General features: G+C 47.2%; 4 protein-coding genes across 4 annotated transcripts in view; all 4 read left to right on the top strand.

Annotated features, from left to right (window-relative positions):
• Positions 1-2,165: 2,165 nt before the first annotated feature.
• LOC311340555 (uncharacterized protein) lies at positions 2,166-5,908 on the top strand (the record flags this gene model as incomplete). The annotated part of the gene is made up of 3 exons (XM_084465419.1): positions 2,166-3,227; positions 3,606-4,091; positions 5,834-5,908. The coding sequence occupies 3 exons, from the start codon at positions 2,166-2,168 to the stop codon at positions 5,906-5,908; spliced, it is 1,623 nt and encodes a 540-aa protein (XP_084321545.1).
• Positions 5,909-6,275: 367 nt separating this feature from the next.
• LOC311340554 (uncharacterized protein) lies at positions 6,276-19,992 on the top strand (the record flags this gene model as incomplete). The annotated part of the gene is made up of 7 exons (XM_084465418.1): positions 6,276-8,364; positions 8,731-9,446; positions 10,086-10,154; positions 10,698-11,627; positions 14,112-14,300; positions 18,765-19,512; positions 19,970-19,992. 7 exons carry the CDS (start codon positions 6,276-6,278, stop codon positions 19,990-19,992), a joined length of 4,764 nt encoding a protein of 1,587 aa, XP_084321544.1.
• LOC311340423 (uncharacterized protein) lies at positions 13,077-13,922 on the top strand (the record flags this gene model as incomplete). The annotated part of the gene is made up of 1 exon (XM_084465326.1): positions 13,077-13,922. A coding segment is annotated over one exon (846 nt), but the record flags the coding sequence as incomplete, so codon positions are not given.
• Positions 19,993-20,486: 494 nt separating the features above from the next.
• LOC311340553 (uncharacterized protein) overlaps positions 20,487-25,971 on the top strand; it is a gene marked incomplete at both ends in the record, with an annotated part of 158,966 nt that continues 153,481 nt past the window's right edge. Inside the window, 2 exons of the mRNA XM_084465417.1 lie at positions 20,487-20,548; positions 22,025-22,143. Coding sequence (XP_084321543.1) covers positions 20,487-20,548; positions 22,025-22,143 — 181 coding nt within the window. The remainder of the gene's footprint in view (positions 20,549-22,024; positions 22,144-25,971) is intronic.

Raw genomic sequence — 25,971 nt, 5'->3', positions numbered from 1 at the left:
CAACGACAACAACTGCTGGACGAACGAAAACAACTTCTGCACCAACATCAACAACTGCTGCACCAACGACAACTTCAGGACCAACATCGACAACTGCTGGACCCAACAAAATAACTGCAGGACCAACGACAACAGCTGCTGCACCAACGTCAACAACTGCTGGACCACCGAAAACAACTGTTTTACCAATGACAAAAACTGCTGGACCACCGAAAACAACTGATTCACCAATATCAACAACCGCTGCACCAACGACAACAATTGCTGCAGCAACAACAACTGCAAGACCAACAACAACAACTGCTGCACCCACTACTACAACTGCTTCACCAACAACAACAACTGCTGCACCAACGACAACAACTGCTGGACCAACGACAACAACTGCTGCACCAACGACAAAAATTGCTGCAGCAAAAACAACTGCCAGACCAACAACAACAACTGCTGCACCCACTACAACTACTGGAGGAGCAACAACCACAACTGCTGCACCAATGACAACAACTGCTGCACCAACGACAACTGCTGCACCAACAACAACAATTGCTGCACCAACGAAAACAATTGATGCACCAACCACAACAACTGCTGAACCAACAACAAGAACTGCTGCACCAACGACAACAATTGCTGCAGCAACAACAACTTCAGGACCAACAACAACAACTGCTACACCAAAGACGACAACTGCGTCACCAACGACAACAACTGCTGCACCAACGACAACAACTGTTGCACCAACAACAACAATTGCTGCACAAACAACCACAACTGCTGCACCAACGACAACAATTGTTGCACCAACGACTACAACTGCTGCACTAACGACGACAAATGCTTCACCAACGACAACTACTGCCCCAACAACGACAATTGCTGCTCGGACAACTGCTGCCCCAACAACAACTGCTGCACCAACGACCACAACTGCTGCACCAGCGACTCCAACTGCTGCACCAACAACGACAACTGCAGCACAGACACCGACAACTTCTAAACCAACAACGACAACTGCTTCACCAAAGACAACAACTGCTGCCCCAACAACGACACCTGCTGCTCCAACAACTGCTTCACCAACAACAACAACTGCGGGACCAATGACAACAATTGCTAAACCAACAACCACAAATGCTGCACCAACGACTACAATTGCTGCACCAACAACTGCTGCAGCAAGAACGACAACTGCAGCACCGACAACGACAACTGTTGCACCAACAACAACTGCGGTACCTACAACAACAATTGCTGCACCAACAACTGTTGCACCAACGACTACAACTGCTTCACCAACAACAACTGCTGCACCAACAACAACATCTGCTGCACTAACAACGATAACTGCTGCACCAACAACAACAACTGCTGCACCAACAACGACAACTGCTGCAACAACAACAACTGCTCCACCAACAACAACTGCTGAACCAACAACAACAACAACTGCTGCACCAACAATGACAACTGATGCAACAACGACAACAATTGCTTCACCAACAACAACTGCTGCACCAACAACAACATCTGCTGCACTAACAACGATAACTGCTGCACCAACAACAACTGCTGCACCAACAACGACAACTGCTGCAACAACAACTGCTCCACCAAAAACAACTGCTGAACCAACAACAACAACAACTGCTGCACCAACAACGTCAACTGCAGGACCAACAACGTCAACTGCAGGACCAACAACGACAACTGCTGCACCAACAACAACAACTGCTGTACCAACAACAACTACTGCACCAACAATGACAACTGCTTCACCAACGACAACAATTGCTGCACCAACGACGACAACTGCTGTACCAACAACAACTGCAGCACCAACGACGACAACTGCTTCACCAACAATAACAACTTCTTCACCAACGATAACAACTGCTGCACCAACAACAACAACAACTGCTGCACCAACAACGTCAACTGCAGGACCAACAACGTCAACTGCAGGACCAACAACGACAACTGCTGCACCAACAACAACAACTGCTGCACCAACAACAACAACTGCTGCACCAACAACAAATGCTGCACCAACGACGACAACTGCTTCACCAACGACAACAACTACTGCCCCAACAACTGCTGCACCAACAACAACAACTTCTGCACTAACAACAACTGCGGCACCAACGACAACTGTTGCACCAATGACTACAACTGCTGCATCAACTACGACAACTGCTTCTCCAACGACAACAACTACTTCCCCAACAACGACAACTGCTGCTCCAACAACTGCTGCACCAACAACAACAACTGCGGCACCAACAACTACAACTGCTGTACCAACGACAACTGCTGCGCCAACAACGACAACTGCAGCACCAACAACGACAACTTCTAAACCAACAACGACAACTGCTGCACCAACAACAAGAATTGCTGCACCAACAACGAATGCTGCACCAACAACGACAACTGCTTCACCAACGACAACAATTGCTGCACCAAAAACAACTGCGGCACCAACGACAACAATTGTTGCACCAACGACTACAACTGCCGGATCAACTACGACAACTGCTTCTCCAACGACAACAACTACTGCCCCAACAACGACAACTGCTGCTCCAACAACTGCTGCACCAACAACAACAACTGCGGCACCAATGACAACAACTGATGCACCAACAACCACAAATGCTGCATCAACTACGACAACTGCTTCTCCAACGACAACAACTAATGCCCAAACAACGACAACTGCTGATCCAACAACTGCTGCACCAACAACAACAACTGCTGCACCAACGACGACAACTGCTTCACCAACGACAACAACTGCTGCACCAACAATGAAAACTGCTGCAGCAACGACAACAAATGTTGCACCAACAACGACAACTGCTGCAACAATGACAACAACTGTTCCACCAACAACAACAAATGCTGCACCAAGAACAACACCTGCTGAACCAACGGCAATAACTGCTGCAACAACAACGGCTGAACCAACAACAACAACTTCTGCACCAACAACTGCTGCACCAACGACAACAACTGCTACGCCAACCACAACACCTGCTGCACCAACAACGACAACTGCTGAAGCAACAACGACAACTGCTGAACCAACGACAACAACTGCTGCACCAACAACTGCAGCACCAAAGACAACAATTGTTGCACCAACAATAACAACATCTGCACCAACATTGACAACTGATGCACCAACAACAACAACAACTGCTGCACCAACAACGTCAACTGCAGGACCAACAACAACAACTCCTGCACCAACAAGAAATGCTGCACCAACGACGACAACTGCTTCACCAACGACAACAACTGCTGCACCAACGACAACAACTGTTGCACCAACAACAACAATTGCTGCACCAACAACCACAACTGCTGCACCAACGACAACAATTGTTGCACCAACGACTACAACTGCTGCACTAACGACGACAAATGCTTCACCAACGACAACTACTGCCCCAACAACGACAATTGCTGCTCGAACAACTGCTGCCCCAACAACAACAACTGCTGCACCAGCGACTCCAACTGCTGCACCAACAACGACAACTGCAGCACAGACACCGACAACTTCTAAACCAACAACGACAACTGCTTCACCAAAGACAACAACTGCTGCCCCAACAACGACAACTGCTGCTCCAACAACTGCTGCACCAACAACAACTGCTGCACCAACGACGACAACTGCTTCACCAACTACAACAACTGCTGCCCCAACAATGACAACTGCTGCTCCAACAACTGCTGCACCAACAACCACAACTGCTGCACCAACGACTCCAACTGCAGCACCAACGACAACTGCTGCACCAACAACAACAACAGCTGCTCCAACAACTGATTCACCAACAACAACAACTGCGGGACCAATGACAACAATTGCTACACCAACAACCACAAATGCTGCACCAACAATGACAACTGCTGAACCAACAACGACAACTGCTGAACCAACGACGACAACTTCTGAACCAACGATGACAACTGCTGCACCAACAACAACAACTGCGGTACCTACAACAACAACTGCTGCACCAACAACTGCGGCACCGACGACAACAACTGTTGCACCAACGACTACAACTGCTGCACCAACGACGACAACTGCTTCACTAACAACAACTGCTGCATCAACGACAACATCTGCTGCACTAACAACGATAACTGCTGCACCAACAACAACAACAACTGCTGCACTAACAACGACAACTGCTGCAACAACACCGAGAACTGCTCCACGAACAACAACTGTTGAACCAACAACAACAACTGCTGCACCAACAATGAAAACTGCTTCAGCAACGACAACAAATGTTGCACCAACAACGACAACTGCTGCAACAATGACAACAACTGTTCCACCAACAACAACAAATGCTGCACCAAGAACAACACCTGCTGAACCAACGGCAATAACTGCTGCAACAACAACGGCTGAACCAACAACAACAACTTCTGCACCAACAACTGCTGCACCAACGACAACAACTGCTACGCCAACCACAACAACTGCTGCACCAACAACGACAACTGCTGAAGCAACAACGACAACTGCTGAACCAACGACAACAACTGCTGCACCAACAACTGCAGCACCAAAGACAACAATTGTTGCACCAACAATAACAACATCTGCACCAACATTGACAACTGATGCACCAACAACAACAACAACTGCTGCACCAACAACGTCAACTGCAGGACCAACAACAACAACAACTCCTGCACCAACAAGAAATGCTGCACCAACGACGACAACTGCTTCACCAACGACAACAACTGCTGCACCAACGACAACAACTGTTGCACCAACAACAACAATTGCTGCACAAACAACCACAACTGCTGCACCAACGACAACAATTGTTGCACCAACGACTACAACTGCTGCACTAACGACGACAAATGCTTCACCAACGACAACTACTGCCCCAACAACGACAATTGCTGCTCGAACAACTGCTGCCCCAACAACAACAACTGCTGCACCAACAACCACAACTGCTGCACCAGCGACTCCAACTGCTGCACCAACAACGACAACTGCAGCACAGACACCGACAACTTCTAAACCAACAACGACAACTGCTTCACAAACGACAACAATTGCTGCACCAACGACGACAACTGCTGTACCAACAACAACTGCAGCACCAACGACGACAACTGCTTCACCAACAATAACAACTTCTGCACCAACGATAACAACTGCTGCACCAACAACAACAACAACTGCTGCACCAACAACGTCAACTGCAGGACCAACAACGTCAACTGCTGCACCAACAACAACAACTACTGTACCAACAACAACTACTGCACCAACAATGACAACTGCTTCACCAACGACAACAATTGCTGCACCAACGACGACAACTTCTGTACCAACAACAACTGCAGCACCAACGACGACAACTGCTTCATCAACAACAACAAGTACTGCCCCAACAACGACTACTGCTGCTCCAACAACTATTGCACCAAAAACAACAACTGCTACACCAACAACAACAACTGCTTCAACAACTACAACAACTGCTGCCCGAACAACGACAACTGCTGCTCCAACAACTGCTGCCCCAACAATGACAACTGCTGCACCAACGACAACAGCTGCACCAACAACGACAACTGTTTCACAAAAGACAACTGCTGCCCCAACAACTGCGGCACCAACAACAACAACTGTTGGACCAACGACTACAACTGCTGCACCAACGACGACAACTGCTGCACCAACGACAACTGCTGCACCAAAGACAAAAACTGCTGCAACAACAAACACCACTCCTGCAACAACAACAACTGCTGCACAGACAATTACTGCAAGAACAACTACAACGGCTTCACCAACAACGACAACTGCTGCACCAATGACCACAACTGCTGTGCCAACAACTGCTGAACCAACGACAACTGCTGCAACAACAACTGCTGCACCAACAACAACTTCTGCACTAACAACAACAATTGCTGCAACAATTACAACAACTGCTGCACCAACGACAACAACTGCTGCACCAACAATGACAACTGCTGCACCAACAACAACAACTTCTGCACCAACGACGACAACTGCTGCACCAACGACGACAACTGCGGCACCAACGACAACAACTGTGGCACCAATGACGACAACTGCTGCACCAACAACAACAGCTGCTGCACCAACGACGACAACTGCTTTACCAAGGACAGCAACTGCTGCACCAACAACAACAACTGCTGCACCAACGAAAACAACTGCTGCACCAACGACAACTGCTGACCCAATGGCAACAACTGCTGCACCAACGACGACATCTGCTGAACAAACGAAAACAATTGCTGCACAAACGTCAACAATTGCTGCATCAACAACGTCAACTGCAGGACCAACAACGTCAACTGCAGGACCAACAACGACAACTGCTGCACCAACAACAACAACTGCTGTACCAACAACAACTACTGCACCAACAATGACAACTGCTTCACCAACGACAACAATTGCTGCACCAACGACGACAACTGCTGTACCAACAACAACTGCAGCACCAACGACGACAACTGCTTCACCAACAATAACAACTTCTTCACCAACGATAACAACTGCTGCACCAACAACAACAACAACTGCTGCACCAACAACGTCAACTGCAGGACCAACAACGTCAACTGCAGGACCAACAACGACAACTGCTGCACCAACAACAACAACTGCTGTACCAACAACAACTACTGCACCAACAATGACAACTGCTTCACCAACGACAACAATTGCTGCACCAACGACGACAACTGCTGTACCAACAACAACTGCAGCACCAACGACGACAACTGCTTCATCAACAACAACAAGTACTGCCCCAACAACGACTACTGCTGCTCCAACAACTACTGCACCAAAAACAACAACTGCTGCACCAACAACAACAACTGCTTCAACAACTACAACAACTGCTGCCCTAACAACGACAACTGCTGCTCCAACAACTGCTGCCCCAACAATGACAACTGCTGCACCAACGACAACAGCTGCACCAACAACGACAACTGTTTCACAAAAGACAACTGCTGCCCCAACAACTGCGGCACCAACAACAACAACTGTTGGACCAACGACTACAACTGCTGCACCAACGACGACAACTGCTGCACCAACGACAACTGCTGCACCAAAGACAAAAACTGCTGCAACAACAAACACCACTCCTGCAACAACAACAACTGCTGCACAGACAATTACTGCAAGAACAACTACAACGGCTTCACCAACAACGACAACTGCTGCACCAATGACCACAACTGCTGTGCCAACAACTGCTGAACCAACGACAACTGCTGCAACAACAACTGCTGCACCAACAACAACTTCTGCACTAACAACAACAACTGCTGTACCAACAACAACTACTGCACCAACAATGACAACTGCTTCACCAACGACAACAATTGCTGCACCAACGACGACAACTGCTGTACCAACAACAACTGCAGCACCAACGACGACAACTGCTTCACCAACAATAACAACTTCTTCACCAACGATAACAACTGCTGCACCAACAACAACAACAACTGCTGCACCAACAACGTCAACTGCAGGACCAACAACGTCAACTGCAGGACCAACAACGACAACTGCTGCACCAACAACAACAACTGCTGCACCAACAACAACAACTGCTGCACCAACAACAAATGCTGCACCAACGACGACAACTGCTTCACCAACGACAACAACTACTGCCCCAACAACCGCTGCACCAACAACAACAACTTCTGCACTAACAACAACTGCGGCACCAACGACAACAATTGTTGCACCAACGACTACAACTGCTGCACTAACGACGACAAATGCTTCACCAACGACAACTACTGCCCCAACAACGACAATTGCTGCTCGAACAACTGCTGCCCCAACAACAACAACTGCTGCACCAACAACCACAACTGCTGCACCAGCGACTCCAACTGCTGCACCAACAACGACAACTGCAGCACAGACACCGACAACTTCTAAACCAACAACGACAACTGCTTCACCAAAGACAACAACTGCTACCCCAACAACGACAACTGCTGCTCCAACAACTGCTTCACCAACAACAACAACTGCGGGACCAATGACAACAATTGCTGCACCAACAACTGCTGCAGCAAGAACGACAACTGCAGCACCGACAACGACAACTGTTGCACCAACAACAACAACTGCGGTACCTACAACAACATCTGCTGCACTAACAACGATAACTGCTGCACCAACAACAACAACTGCTGCACCAACAACGACAACTGCTGCAACAACAACAACTGCTCCACCAACAACAACTGCTGAACCAACAACAACAACAACTGCTGCACCAACAATGACAACTGATGCAACAACGACAACAATTGCTTCACCAACAACAACTGCTGCACCAACAACAACATCTGCTGCACTAACAACGATAACTGCTGCACCAACAACAACAACTGCTGCACCAACAACGACAACTGCTGCAACAACAACAACTGCTCCACCAACAACAACTGCTGAACCAACAACAACAACAACTGCTGCACCAACAATGACAACTGATGCAACAACGACAACAATTGCTGCACCAAAGACAACTGCAGCACCAATGACAACAAATGTTGCACCAATGACAACTGCTGCAACAAAGACAACAACTGTTCCACCAACAACAACAAGTGCTGCACCAACACCAACAACTTCTGCACCAACAACAGCAACTGATGCACCAACGACGACAACTGCGGCAACAATGACAACAACTTTGGCACCAACAACTACTACTGCTTCACCAACGAAAACAACTGATGCACCAACGACAACAACTGCTACACCAACCACAACAACTGCCGCACCAACAACGACAACTGCTGAACCAATGACAACAACTGCTGCACCAACAACAACTGCAGCACTAACAACAACAATTGTTGCACCAACAACTACAACTGCTGTACCAAGGACGACAACTTCTGCACCAACGATGACAACTGCTGCACGAACAATAACAACTTCTTCACCAACGATAACAACTGCTGCACCAACAACAACAACAACTGCTGCACCAACAACGTCAACTGCAGGACCAACAACGTCAACTGCAGGACCAACAACGACAACTGCTGCACCAACAACAACAACTGCTGTACCAACAACAACTACTGCACCAACAATGACAACTGCTTCACAAACGACAACAATTGCTGCACCAACGACGACAACTGCTGTACCAACAACAACTGCAGCACCAACGACGACAACTGCTTCACCAACAATAACAACTTCTTCACCAACGATAACAACTGCTGCACCAACAACAACAACAACTGCTGCACCAACAACGTCAACTGCAGGACCAACAACGTCAACTGCAGGACCAACAACGACAACTGCTGCACCAACAACAACAACTGCTGTACCAACAAAAACTACTGCACCAACAATGACAACTGCTTCACCAACGACAACAATTGCTGCACCAACGACGACAACTGCTGTACCAACAACAACTGCAGCACCAACGACGACAACTGCTTCATCAACAACAACAAGTACTGCCCCAACAACGACTACTGCTGCTCGAACAACTACTGCACCAAAAACAACGACTGCTGCACCAACAACAACAACTGCTTCAACAACTACAACAACTGCTGCCCGAACAACGACAACTGCTGCTCCAACAACTGCTGCCCCAACAATGACAACTGCTGCACCAACGACAACAGCTGCACCAACAACGACAACTGTTTCACAAAAGACAACTGCTGCCCCAACAACTGCGGCACCAACAACAACAACTGTTGGACCAACGACTACAACTGCTGCACCAACGACGACAACTGCTGCACCAACGACAACTGCTGCACCAAAGACAAAAACTGCTGCAACAACAAACACCACTCCTGCAACAACAACAACTGCTGCACAGACAATTACTGCAAGAACAACTACAACGGCTTCACCAACAACGACAACTGCTGTGCCAACAACTGCTGAACCAACGACAACTGCTGCAACAACAACTGCTGCACCAACAACTTCTGCACTAACAACAACAATTGCTGCAACAATTACAACAACTGCTGCACCAACGACAACAACTGCTGCACCAACAATGACAACTGCTGCACCAACAACAACAACTTCTGCACCAACGACGACAACTGCTGCACCAACGACGACAACTGCGGCACCAACGACAACAACTGTGGCACCAATGACGACAACTGCTGCACCAACAACAACAGCTGCTGCACCAACGACGACAACTGCTTTACCAAGGACAGCAACTGCTGCACCAACAACAACAACTGCTGCACCAACGAAAACAACTGCTGCACCAATGACAACTGCTGACCCAATGGCAACAACTGCTGCACCAACGACGACAACTGCTGAACAAACGAAAACAATTGCTGCACAAATGTCAACAATTGCTGCATCAACAACGTCAACTGCAGGACCAACAACGTCAACTGCAGGACCAACAACGACAACTGCTGCACCAACAACAACAACTGCTGTACCAACAACAACTACTGCACCAACAATGACAACTGCTTCACCAACGACAACAATTGCTGCACCAATGACGACAACTGATGTACCAACAACAACTGCAGCACCAACGACGACAACTGCTTCACCAACAATAACAACTTCTTCACCAACGATAACAACTGCTGCACCAACAACAACAACAACTGCTGCACCAACAACGTCAACTGCAGGACCAACAACGTCAACTGCAGGACCAACAACGACAACTGCTGCACCAACAACAACAACTGCTGTACCAACAACAACTACTGCACCAACAATGACAACTGCTTCACCAACGACAACAATTGCTGCACCAATGACGACAACTGCTGTACCAACAACAACTGCAGCACCAACGACGACAACTGCTTCATCAACAACAACAAGTACTGCCCCAACAATGACTACTGCTGCTCCAACAACTACTGCACCAAAAACAACAACTGCTGCACCAACAACAACAACTGCTTCAACAACTACAACAACTGCTGCCCTAACAACGACAACTGCTGCTCCAACAACTACTGCCCCAACAATGACAACTGCTGCACCAACGACAACAGCTGCACCAACAACGACAACTGTTTCACAAAAGACAACTGCTGCCCCAACAACTGCGGCACCAACAACAACAACTGTTGGACCAACGACTACAACTGCTGCACCAACGACGACAACTGCTGCACCAACGACAACTGCTGCACCAAAGACAAAAACTGCTGCAACAACAAACACCACTCCTGCAACAACAACACCTGCTGCACAGACAATTACTGCAAGAACAACTACAACGGCTTCACCAACAACGACAACTGCTGCACCAATGACCACAACTGCTGTGCCAACAACTGCTGAACCAACGACAACTGCTGCAACAACAACTGCTGCACCAACAACAACTTCTGCACTAACAACAACAATTGCTGCAACAATTACAACAACTGCTGCACCAACGACAACAACTGCTGCACCAACATTGACAACTGCTGCACCAACAACAACAACTTCTGCACCAACGACGACAACTGCTGCACCAACGACGACAACTGCGGCACCAACGACAACAACTGTGGCACCAATGACGACAACTGCTGCACCAACAACAACAGCTGCTGCACCAACGACGACAACTGCTTTACCAAGGACAGCAACTGCTGCACCAACAACAACAACTGCTGCACCAACGAAAACAACTGCTGCACCAACGACAACTGCTGACCCAATGGCAACAACTGCTGCACCAACAACGACAACTGCTGAACAAACGAAAACAATTGCTGCACAAAAGTCAACAATTGCTGCATCAACGATGGGAACTGCTGAACCAACAACTGCTCAACCAACAATGACAACTGCTGCACCAACGACAACAACTGCTGCACCAATGACGCCAACTGCGGCACCAACGACAACAACTTTGGTACCAACAACGACAACGGCTGCACAGACGAAAACAACTGATGCACCAACAACTACAACAACTCCTGCACCAACAACAACTACTTCTGCACCAACAACAACAACATCTGCTGCACCAACAAAGACAACTGCTGCACCAAGGACAACCAATGCTGCACTAACGACCACAACTGTTACACCAACAACAACAACTGCTGCATCAACAACAACTGCTGAACCAATGACAACAACTGCTGCAACAACAACTGCTACACCAACAACAACAACTTCTGCACCAACAACAACAACAACTGCTGCGCAAACAACAACTGCTGCACCAACAACTGCTAAACCAACAACGACAACTGCTGCACCAACGACAACTGGTGCATCAACGACGACATTTGCTGAACCAACAACTGCTAAACCAACAATGACGACTGCGGCACCAATGAAAACAACTGCTACACTAACAACGACAACTGCTGCAACAAAGACAACAACTGTTGCACCAACAACAACTGCTGCAACATCAACTGCTGCACCAACAACAACTTCTGCACCAACAACAACATTTGCTGCAACAATTACGACAACTGCTACACCAACGACAACAACTGCTGCACCAACAATGACAACTGCGGCTCCAACAACAACAACTGAGGTACCTACAACAACAACTGCTGCACCAACAACTGCGGCACCAACGACAACAACTGTTGGACCAACGACTACAACTGCTGCACCAACAATGACAACTGCTTCACTAACAACAACTGCTGCACCAACGACAACATCTGCTGCACTAACAACGATAACTGCTGCACCAACAACAACAACAACTGCTGCACCAACAACGACAACTGCTGCAACAACAACAACAACTGCTCCACGAACAACAACTGCTGAACCAACAACAACAACTGCTGCACCAACAATGAAAACTGCTGCAGCAACGACAACAATTGCTGCACCAAAGACGACAACTGCTGCACCAACGCCAACTGCAGCACCAACGACAACAAATGTTGCATCAACAACGACAACTGCTGCAACAATGACAACAACTGTTCCACCAACAACAACAAATGCTGCACCAAGAACAACACCTGCTGAACCAATGGCAATAACTGCTGCAACAACAACGGCTGAACCAACAGCAACAACTTCTGCACCAACAACTGCTGCACCAACGACAACAACTGCTACACCAACCACAACAACTGCTGCACCAACAACGACAACTGCTGAACCAACTACGAAAACTGCTGAACCAACGACAACAACTGCTGCACCAACAACTGCAGCACCAACGACAACAATTGTTGCACCAATGACTACAACTGCTGCACAAACGACGACAACATCTGCACCAACAATGACAACTGCTGCACCAACAATAACAACATCTGCACCAACAATGACAACTGCTGCACCAACAACAACAACAACAACTGCTGCACCAACAACGTCAACTGCAGGACCAACAACAACAACTGCTGCACCAACAACAACAACTGCTGCACCAACAACAAATGCTGCACCAACGATGACAACTGCTTCACCAACGACAACAACTACTGCCCCAACAACTGCTGCACCAACAACAACAACTTCTGCACTAACAACAACTGCGGCACCAACGACAACTGTTGCACCAATGACTACAACTGCTGCATCAACTACGACAACTGCTTCTCCAACGACAACAACTACTTCCCCAACAACGACAACTGCTGCTCCAACAACTCCTGCACCAACAACAACCACTTCTGCACCAACAACAACAACATCTGCTGCACCAACAAAGACAAATGCTGCACCAAGGACAACCAATGCTGCACTAACGACCACAACTATTACACCAACAACAACAACTGCTGCATCAACAACAACTGCTGAACCAATGACAACAACTGCTGCAACAACAACTGCTGCACCAACAACAACAACTTCTGCACCAATAACAACAACAACTGCTGCGCAAACAACAACTGCTGCACCAACAACTGCTAAACCAACAACGACAACTGCTGCACTAAGGACGACAACTGCTGAACAAACGAAAACAATTGCTGCACAAACGTCAACAATTGCTGCATCAACAACGTCAACTGCAGGACCAACAACGTCAACTGCAGGACCAACAACGACAACTGCTGCACCAACAACAACAACTGCTGTACCAACAACAACTACTGCACCAACAATGACAACTGCTTCACCAACGACAACAATTGCTGCACCAACGACGACAACTGCTGTACCAACAACAACTGCAGCACCAACGACGACAACTGCTTCACCAACAATAACAACTTCTTCACCAACGATAACAACTGCTGCACCAACGACAACTGCTGACCCAATGGAAACAACTGCTGCACCAACGACGACAACTGCTGAACAAACGAAAACAATTGCTGCACAAACGTCAACAATTGCTGCATCAACAACGTTAACTGCAGGACCAACAACGTCAACTGCAGGACCAACAACGACAACTGCTGCACCAACAACAACAACTGCTGTACCAACAACAACTACTGCACCAACAATGACAACTGCTTCACCAACGACAACAATTGCTGCACCAACGACGACAACTGCTGTACCAACAACAACTGCAGCACCAACGACGACAACTGCTTCACCAACAATAACAACTTCTTCACCAACGATAACAACTGCTGCACCAACAACAACAACAACTGCTGCACCAACAACGTCAACTGCAGGACCAACAACGTCAACTGCAGGACCAACAACGACAACTGCTGCACCAACAACAACAACTGCTGTACCAACAACAACTACTGCACCAACAATGACAACTGCTTCACCAACGACAACAATTGCTGCACCAACGACGACAACTGCTGTACCAACAACAACTGCAGCACCAACGACGACAACTGCTTCATCAACAACAACAAGTACTGCCCCAACAACGACTACTGCTGCTCCAACAACTACTGCACCAAAAACAACAACTGCTGCACCAACAACAACTGCTTCAACAACTACAACAACTGCTGCCCTAACAACGACAACTGCTGCTCCAACAACTGCTGCCCCAACAATGACAACTGCTGCACCAACGACAACAGCTGCACCAACAACGACAACTGTTTCACAAAAGACAACTGCTGCCCCAACAACTGCGGCACCAACAACAACAACTGTTGGACCAACGACTACAACTGCTGCACCAACGACGACAACTGCTGCACCAACGACAACTGCTGCACCAAAGACAAAAACTGCTGCAACAACAAACACCACTCCTGCAACAACTGCTAAACCAACAACGACAACTGCTGCACCAACGACAACTGGTGCATCAACGACGACATTTGCTGAACCAACAACTGCTAAACCAACAATGACGACTGCGGCACCAATGAAAACAACTGCTACACTAACAACGACAACTGCTGCAACAAAGACAACAACTGTTGCACCAACAACAACTGCTGCAGCATCAACTGCTGCACCAACAACAACTTCTGCACCAACAACAACATTTGCTGCAACAATCACGACAACTGCTACACCAACGACAACAACTGCTGCACCAACAATGACAACTGCTGCTCCAACAACAACAACTGAGGTACCTACAACAACAACTGCTGCACCAACAACTGCGGCACCAACGACAACAACTGTTGGACCAACGACTACAACTGCTGCACCAACGATGACAACTGCTTCACTAACAACAACTGCTGCACCAACGACAACATCTGCTGCACTAACAACGATAACTGCTGCACCAACAACAACAACAACTGCTGCACCAACAACGACAACTGCTGCAACAACAACAACAACTGCTCCACGAACAACAACTGCTGAACCAACAACAACAACTGCTGCACCAACAATGAAAACTGCTGCAGCAACGACAACAATTGCTGCACCAAAGACGACAACTGCTGCACCAACGCCAACTGCAGCACCAACGACAACAAATGTTGCATCAACAACGACAACTGCTGCAACAATGACAACAACTGTTCCACCAACAACAACAAATGCTGCACCAAGAACAACACCTGCTGAACCAATGGCAATAACTGCTGCAACAACAACGGCTGAACCAACAGCAACAACTTCTGCACCAACAACTGCTGCACCAACGACAACAACTGCTACACCAACCACAACAACTGCTGCACCAACAACGACAACTGCTGAACCAACTACGAAAACTGCTGAACCAACGACAACAACTGCTGCACCAACAACTGCAGCACCAACGACAACAATTGTTGCACCAATGACTACAACTGCTGCACAAACGACGACAACTTCTGCACCAACAATGACAACTGCTGCACCAACAATAACAACATCTGCACCAACAATGACAACTGCTGCACCAACAACAACAACAACAACTGCTGCACCAACAACGTCAACTGCAGGACCAACAACAACAACTGCTGCACCAACAACAACAACTTCTGCACTAACAACAACTGCGGCACCAACGACAACTGTTGCACCAATGACTACAACTGCTGCATCAACTACGACAACTGCTTCTCCAACGACAACAACTACTTCCCCAACAACGACAACTGCTGCTCCAACAACTCCTGCACCAACAACAACCACTTCTGCACCAACAACAACAACATCTGCTGCACCAACAAAGACAACTGCTGCACCAAGGACAACCAATGCTGCACTAACGACCACAACTGTTACACCAACAACAACAACTGCTGCATCAACAACAACTGCTGAACCAATGACAACAACTGCTGCAACAACAACTGCTGCACCAACAACAACAACTTCTGCACCAACAACAACAACAACTGCTGCGCAAACAACAACTGCTGCACCAACAACTGCTAAACCAACAACGACAACTGCTGCACCAACGACAACTGGTGCATCAACGACGACATTTGCTGAACCAACAACTGCTAAACCAACAATGACGACTGCGGCACCAATGAAAACAACTGCTACACTAACAACGACAACTGCTGCAACAAAGACAACAACTGTTGCACCAACAACAACTGCTGCAACATCAACTGCTGCACCAACAACAACTTCTGCACCAACAACAACATTTGCTGCAACAATTACGACAACTGCTACACCAACGACAACAACTGCTGCACCAACAATGACAACTGCGGCTCCAACAACAACAACTGAGGTACCTACAACAACAACTGCTGCACCAACAACTGCGGCACCAACGACAACAACTGTTGGACCAACGACTACAACTGCTGCACCAACGATGACAACTGCTTCACTAACAACAACTGCTGCACCAACGACAACATCTGCTGCACTAACAACGATAACTGCTGCACCAACAACAACAACAACTGCTGCACCAACAACGACAACTGCTGCAACAACAACAACAACTGCTCCACGAACAACAACTGCTGAACCAACAACAACAACTGCTGCACCAACAATGAAAACTGCTGCAGCAACGACAACAATTGCTGCACCAAAGACGACAACTGCTGCACCAACTCTAACTGCAGCACCAACGACAACAAATGTTGCATCAACAACGACAACTGCTGCAACAATGACAACAACTGTTCCACCAACAACAACAAATGCTGCACCAAGAACAACACCTGCTGAACCAATGGCAATAACTGCTGCAACAACAACGGCTGAACCAACAGCAACAACTTCTGCACCAACAACTGCTGCACCAACGACAACAACTGCTACACCAACCACAACAACTGCTGCACCAACAACGACAACTGCTGAACCAACTACGAAAACTGCTGAACCAACGACAACAACTGCTGCACCAACAACTGCAGCACCAACGACAACAATTGTTGCACCAATGACTACAACTGCTGCACAAACGACGACAACATCTGCACCAACAATGACAACTGCTGCACCAACAATAACAACATCTGCACCAACAATGACAACTGCTGCACCAACAACAACAACAACAACTGCTGCACCAACAACGTCAACTGCAGGACCAACAACAACAACTGCTGCACCAACAACAACAACTGCTGCACCAACAACAAATGCTGCACCAACGATGACAACTGCTTCACCAACGACAACAACTACTGCCCCAACAACTGCTGCACCAACAACAACAACTTCTGCACTAACAACAACTGCGGCACCAACGACAACTGTTGCACCAATGACTACAACTGCTGCATCAACTACGACAACTGCTTCTCCAACGACGACAACTACTTCCCCAACAACGACAACTGCTGCTCCAACAACTGCTGCACCAACAACAACAACTGCGGCACCAACAACTACAACTGCTGTACCAACGACAACTGCTGCGCCAACAACGACAACTGCAGCACCAAAAACGACAACTTCTAAACCAACAACGACAACTGCTGCACCAACAACAAAAATTGCTGCACCAACAACGAATGCTGCACCAACAACGACAACTGCTTCACCAACGACAACAATTGCTGCACCAAAAACAACTGCGGCACCAACGACAACAATTGTTGCACCAACGACTACAACTGCCGGATCAACTACGACAACTGCTTCTCCAACGACAACAACTACTGCCCCAACAACGACAACTGCTGCTCCAACAACTGCTGCACCAACAACAACAACTGCGGCACCAATGACAACAACTGATGCACCAACAACCACAAATGCTGCATCAACTACGACAACTGCTTCTCCAACGACAACAACTAATGCCCAAACAACGACAACTGCTGATCCAACAACTGCTGCACCAACAACAACAACTGCTGCACCAACGACGACAACTGCTGATCCAACAACTGCTGCACCAACAACAACAACTGCTGCACCAACGACGACAACTGCTTCACCAACGACAACAACTGCTGCCCCAACAACGACAACTGCAGCACCAACAACGACAACTTCTAAACCAACAACGACAACTGCTGCACCAACACCAACAACTTGTGCACCAACGACTATAACTGATACACCAAAGACGACAACTGCTTCACCAACGACAACAACTGCTGCCCCAACAACGACAACTGCTGTACCAACAACTGCTGCACCAACGACAACAACTTCTGCACCAACAACTACAACTTCTAAACCAACATCGACAACAGCTGCACCAACAACGACAACTGCGGCACCAACAACTGCTGCACCAACAACAACAACTTCTTCACCAACAACGACAACTTCTAAACCAACATCGACAAAAGCTGCACCAACAACGACAACTGCGGCACCAACAACAACTGTTGCACCAACAACAACAACTACAGCACCAACAACAACTGCTGCACCACCAACAACAACTGCTGCACCAAGAGCTACAACTGCTGAACCAACTGCAACAAGAATAAATGCTACACCAACAACGGCAAATGCTGCTGCAACGACAACAACGGTTGCACCAAAGACGACAACTGCAGCACCAACGACAAAAACTGTTGCACCAACAAAGACAATTGCTGCATCAACGACGATAACAGTTGCACAAACGACAACAACTGCTGCACCAACAATGACAACTGCTGCAAAGACAACGACAAGAAGTGCTTCACCAACAAAAACAACAACTGCTGCACTAACGACCACAACTGCTGCAACAATAACTACAACTGCTGCACCAACGACAACAACTGATGCACCAAAGACAACAACTGATGCACCAACCACAACAACTGTGGTACCAACGACAACAACTTTGGCACCAACAACAACTAATGCTGCACCAACAACGACAACTGCTGCACCAACGACAACAACTGGTGCAACAACAACGAAAATAAGTGCTGCACCAAGAACAACAACAACTGCTGCACCAACAACGACAACTGCTGCAGCAACGACAACAACTGCTGCACCAAAAACAACAACTGCTGTTTCAACGACGACAACTGCGGCACCAATGACAACAACTGCTGCAACAACAAAAACAACTTCTGCACCAACAACAACTGCTGCACCAATGACCACAATTGGTGCACCTTCAACAATTGATGTACCAAGAACAACAACCGCTGAACCAATGACAACAATTGCTGAACCAACGACAACAACTGCTGCAACAACAACAACTGCTGCAACAACAACAACAACTTCTGCACCAACAACAACAACTTCCGCACCAACAACAACTGCTGCAACAACGACAATTGCTGCACCATCGACAACTGCGGCACCAACGACAACAAATGCGGCACCAACGAAAACAACTGCTGCACCAACGACAACAACTGCTGCACCAACAACGACAACGACAACTGCTGCACCAACGACAACAACTTCTCCACCACCAACAACAACAACTGCTACACCAATGACAACAACTGATGCACCAAAGACGACAACTGATGAACCAACGACGACAACAGCTGCAACAACAACTGCACCACCAACAACAACAACTCGTGCAACAACAACGACAAGAAGTGCTGCACCAACAACAACAACTGCACCAACGACAACAACTGGTGCAACAACAACGAAAAGGAGTGCCGCACCAACGACTACAACTGCGGCATCAATGACAACAACTGCTGCAACAACAAAAACAACTTCTGCACCAACAACAACTACTGCACCAACAACAAAAATTGCTGCACCAACAACGAATGCTGCACCAACAACGACAACTGCTTCACCAACGACAACAATTGCTGCACCAAAAACAACTGCGGCACCAACGACAACAATTGTTGCACCAACGACTACAACTGCCGGATCAACTACGACAACTGCTTCTCCAACGACAACAACTACTGCCCCAACAACGACAACTGCTGCTCCAACAACTGCTGCACCAACAACAACAACTGCGGCACCAATGACAACAACTGATGCACCAACAACCACAAATGCTGCATCAACTACGACAACTGCTTCTCCAACGACAACAACTAATGCCCAAACAACGACAACTGCTGATCCAACAACTGCTGCACCAACAACAACAACTGCTGCACCAACGACGACAACTGCTTCACCAACGACAACAACTGCTGCCCCAACAACGACAACTGCAGCACCAACAACGACAACTGCTGCACCAACACCAACAACTTGTGCACCAACGACTATAACTGATACACCAAAGACGACAACTGCTTCACCAACGACAACAACTGCTGCCCCAACAATGACAACTGCTGTACCAACAACTGCTGCACCAACAACAACAACTTCTGCACCAACAACTACAACTTCTAAACCAACATCGACAACAGCTGCACCAACAACGACAACTGCGGCACCAACAACTGCTGCACCAACAACAACAACTTCTTCACCAACAGCGACAACTTCTAAACCAACATCGACAAAAGCTGCACCAACAACGACAACTGCGGCACCAACAACAACTGTTGCACCAACAACAACAACTACAGCACCAACAACAACTGCTGCACCAACAACAACAACTGCTGCACCAACAGCTACAACTGCTGAACCAACTGCAACAAGAATAAATGCTACACCAACAACGGCAAATGCTGCTGCAACGACAACAACGGTTGCACCAAAGACGACAACTGCAGCACCAACGACAAAAACTGTCGCACCAACAAAGACAATTGCTGCACCAACGACGATAACAGTTGCACAAACGACAACAACTGCTGCACCAACAATGACAACTGCTGCACTAAGGACCACAACTGCTGCAACAATAACTACAACTGCTGCACCAACGACAACAACTGATGCACCAAAGACAACAACTGATGCACCAACCACAACAACTGCGGTACCAACGACAACAACTTTGGCACCAACAACAACTAATGCTGCACCAACAACGACAACTGCTGCAGCAACGACAACAACTGCTGCACCAAAAACAACAACTGCTGTTTCAACGACGACAACTGCGGCACCAATGACAACAACTGCTGCAACAACAAAAACAACTTCTGCGCCAACAACAACTGCTGCACCAATGACCACAATTGCTGCACCTTCAACAATTGATGTACCAAGAGCAACAACTGCTGAACAAACGACAACAATTGCTGAACCAACGACAACAACTGCTGCAACAACAACAACTGCTGCAACAACAACAACAACTTCTGCACCAACAACAACAACTTCCGCACCAACAACAACTGCTGCAACAACGACAACTGCTGCCCCAACGACAACTTCTGCACCATCGACAACTGCGGCACCAACGACAACAAATGCGGCACCAATGAAAACAACTGCTGCACCAACAACGACAACGACAACTGCTGCACCAACGACAACAACTTCTCCACCACCAACAACAACAACGGCTACACCAATGACAACAACTGATGCACCAAAGACGACAACTGATGAACCAACGACGACAACAGCTGCAACAACAACTGCACCACCAACAACAACAACTCGTGCAACAACAACGACAAGAAGTGCTGCACCAACAACAACAACTGCACCAATGACAACAACTGGTGCAACAACAACGAAAAGGAGTGCCGCACCAACGACTACAACTGCGGCATCAATGACAACAACTGCTGCAACAACAAAAACAACTTCTGCACCAACAACAACTGCGGCACCAACGACAACAACTGCTGCGCCAACAACAACTGCTGCACCAACAACAACAACTTCTGCACCAACAACAACAACAAATGCGGCACCAACTACAACAACTTCCGCACCAACAACAACTGCTGCAACAACGACAACTGCTGCACCAACGATAACAACTTCTGCACCAACAACGACAATTGCTGCACCAACGACGACAACTCGTGCAACAACAACGACAAGAAGTGCTGCACCAACAACTACAACTGCTGCACCAACGACAACAACTGCTTCACCAAGGACAGCAATTACTGCACCAACAATGACAACTGCTGCACCAACGACAACAACTGCTGCACCAACGAAAACAACTGCTGCACCAACAATGACAACTGCTGCACCAACGACAACAACTGCTGCAACAACAACAACAACAACGGCTGCACCAATGACAACAACTGATGCACCAAAGACGACAACTGATGCACCAATGACGACAACTGCGGCACCAAAGACAACAACTTTGGCACCAACAACGACAACTGCTGGACCGACTACACCAACTGATGCACCAACGACAACAACTGCTGCACCAACAACGACAACAGCTGCAACAACAACAATTGCTCCACCAACAACAACAACTGCTGCACCAACAACGACAACTGCTGCACCAACGACAACTGCAGCACCAACGACAACAACTGTTGCACCAACAACAACAACTGCTGCACCAACGACGACAACTCGTGCAACAACGACAAGAAGTGCTGCACCAACAACAACAACAACTGTGCCAACGACAACAACTGGTGCAACAACAACGAAATTAAGTGCTGCACCAACAACAACAACAACTGCTGCACCAACAACGACAACTGCTGCAGCAACGACAACAACTGCTGCACCAAAGACGACAACTGCTGTTTCAACGACGACAACTGCGGCACCAATGACAACAACTGCTGCAACAACAAAAACAACTTCTGCACCAACAACAATTGCTGTACCAACAACAACAACTGCTGAACCAACGACAACAATTGCTGAACCAATGACAACAACTGCTGCAACAACAACAACTGTTGAAACAACAACAACAACTTCTGCACCAACAACAACAACAAATGCTACACCAACAACAACAACTTCCACACCAACAACAACTGCTGCAACAATGACAACTGCTGCCCCAACGACAACAACTGCTGCACCAACGACAACAACTGTGGCACCAACGACAACAAGTGCGGCACCAACGAAAACAACTGCTGCACTAACGACAACAACTGCTGCACCAACAACGACAACTGCTGCACCAACGACAAGAACTTCTCCACCAACAACACCAACAACAACGGCTACACCAATGACAACAACTGATGCACCAAAGACGACAACTGATGAACCAACGATGACAACAGCTGAAACAACAACTGCTCCACCAAAAACAACAACTTGTGCAACAACAACGACAAGAAGTGCTGCACCAACGACAACAACTGGTGCAACAACAACGAAAAGAAGTGCCGCACCAACGACGACAACTGCAGCAAACAAATCAGCAAAAATGACAATTTCTGGACAAAGAAAATCAACTGCAGGACCAGGAACAATAACTGCAGGACCAACAATGACAATTGAAGTACCAACAATGACAACTGTAGGACTAACATCTACCACTGAAGGACCAACAATGACAACTGCAGGACAAACATCTACAACTGAAGGACCAACGACGAAAACTGCAGGACCAACAAAAAATGCAGGACCAACAACAACATCTGCAGGATCATTAACTACTACAACAACACCCACAACAATTGCCGGACCAAATATTACAACTGCTGAACCAAAAACTAGTACAGCAGGACCAACAAAGTTGATGAACTTGGAACAAAGTTTATCAACTGCAGGCCCAAGAACAGCAACTTCAGGACAAAAAACTGAATTAGCAGGACCAACAACGACAACTACTGAGCAGACAACAACTACAGGAACAACCACAACTACTGTAACTACAGTAACTATAGAAGGACAAACAACTGCAAGAACAACAACTACGACAGCAAAACATGCAACAACAACTGAAGCACCAACAACAACTGCAGAATCATCAACCACTTATACAGCACCAACCATGACAACTGCTGAACCAACAACAACCACTGGAGGAACAATGACTACAGGAGGACTCACAACTACTACAGTCATGCCAAAAACTGCAGGACCAACAAGAAAAACCTCAAGATCAACAACAATTGCAAGACCAACAACGACAACTGTTAGACTGACAAGAACTGCCAGATTTAAATTTACTACTGCAGGGCCAACCACGACAACTGCAGGACTAACAACTTCTCAAGCACGACCTTCAACCACAACTGCAGGACCAACAACGACAACTGCAGGACAAACAACGATAACTGCTAAACCAACAACAACAATACCAATACCAGGATTAACGTCTACTACTGCAGGACCAACCACAACAATTGCAGGATCTATCACAACTGCAAGACCAACAATAAGAATTGCAGGACCCACAACAAGAATGGCAGGCCCCACAACTATAACTGCAGGACCCACTTACACTTCAGAAGAAGGGACTTTGGAGATGACATTTAGTTTAATGCAGAGATTTATAGAACAATACTCAGACCCTACTTCCACAGAATATCAGGTCCTTCATAATAATGTTACAACAGAGGTGAGATATTAATGGTCTTTTGACGTTTTACTCAAATCAATCATTTGCATTTTCTAGTCATTATTGCATGAATTTGATTATTAATCACAATATTATATTATCTACATTAGGTAGACAAAGGCTTCAAAGCACATTTCCCACAGAGTTTTTCCAGGAGTGAAGTTACATCTTTCAGGTACGTATTTAATAATTGTTTTAATCTTTTATTAAACGTCATAATCACCATCATAACGACGTCATTTACCCTTTCAGAAATATGCATTATACAAATAATAAAAATTCTGACAAATAAACTTGAGATGATTTACTTGAAAAAATCCTTTTCCTCTATTTCTTGTTTCTAGTAATGGATCAGTCGTTGTGGACTTGAAACTGATCTTTGAAAACACATCAGTTGTTCCCAGTGAAAGCATTGCAGTGGAGGCATGGAGGGACTCAATATCCAGTCGCTTTGTTAACCTTAATGTTGACATATCCACTATTGTGACAAGTAATCATGACACTACAACCACAACCATAACAATAGGACCAACCATTATTACTGCAGGACTCGCCGCTACTACTGTCAGACCATCAATAATTAGTGCAGCACCAACAACTACTACAGCTGGACACACGACAACTGCTGAACCATTAACCACAACAACTGCTACAGCAACAACGAGAACTGCAGGACAAACCACCAAAACTGCTGGACCCACCACAACATCTGCAGGGCCCACAACAACTGCTGAACCAACGACAACAACTGCTGGACCAACGACAACAACTGCTG

This window comes from Micromesistius poutassou, assembly GCF_964030765.1.
Source record: "Micromesistius poutassou genome assembly, chromosome: 3".
Taxonomy (NCBI): Eukaryota; Metazoa; Chordata; class Actinopteri; order Gadiformes; family Gadidae; genus Micromesistius; species Micromesistius poutassou.
Note: the sequence above shows the minus strand (reverse complement) of the source record. Positions and strands in the feature narration are given on the sequence as shown.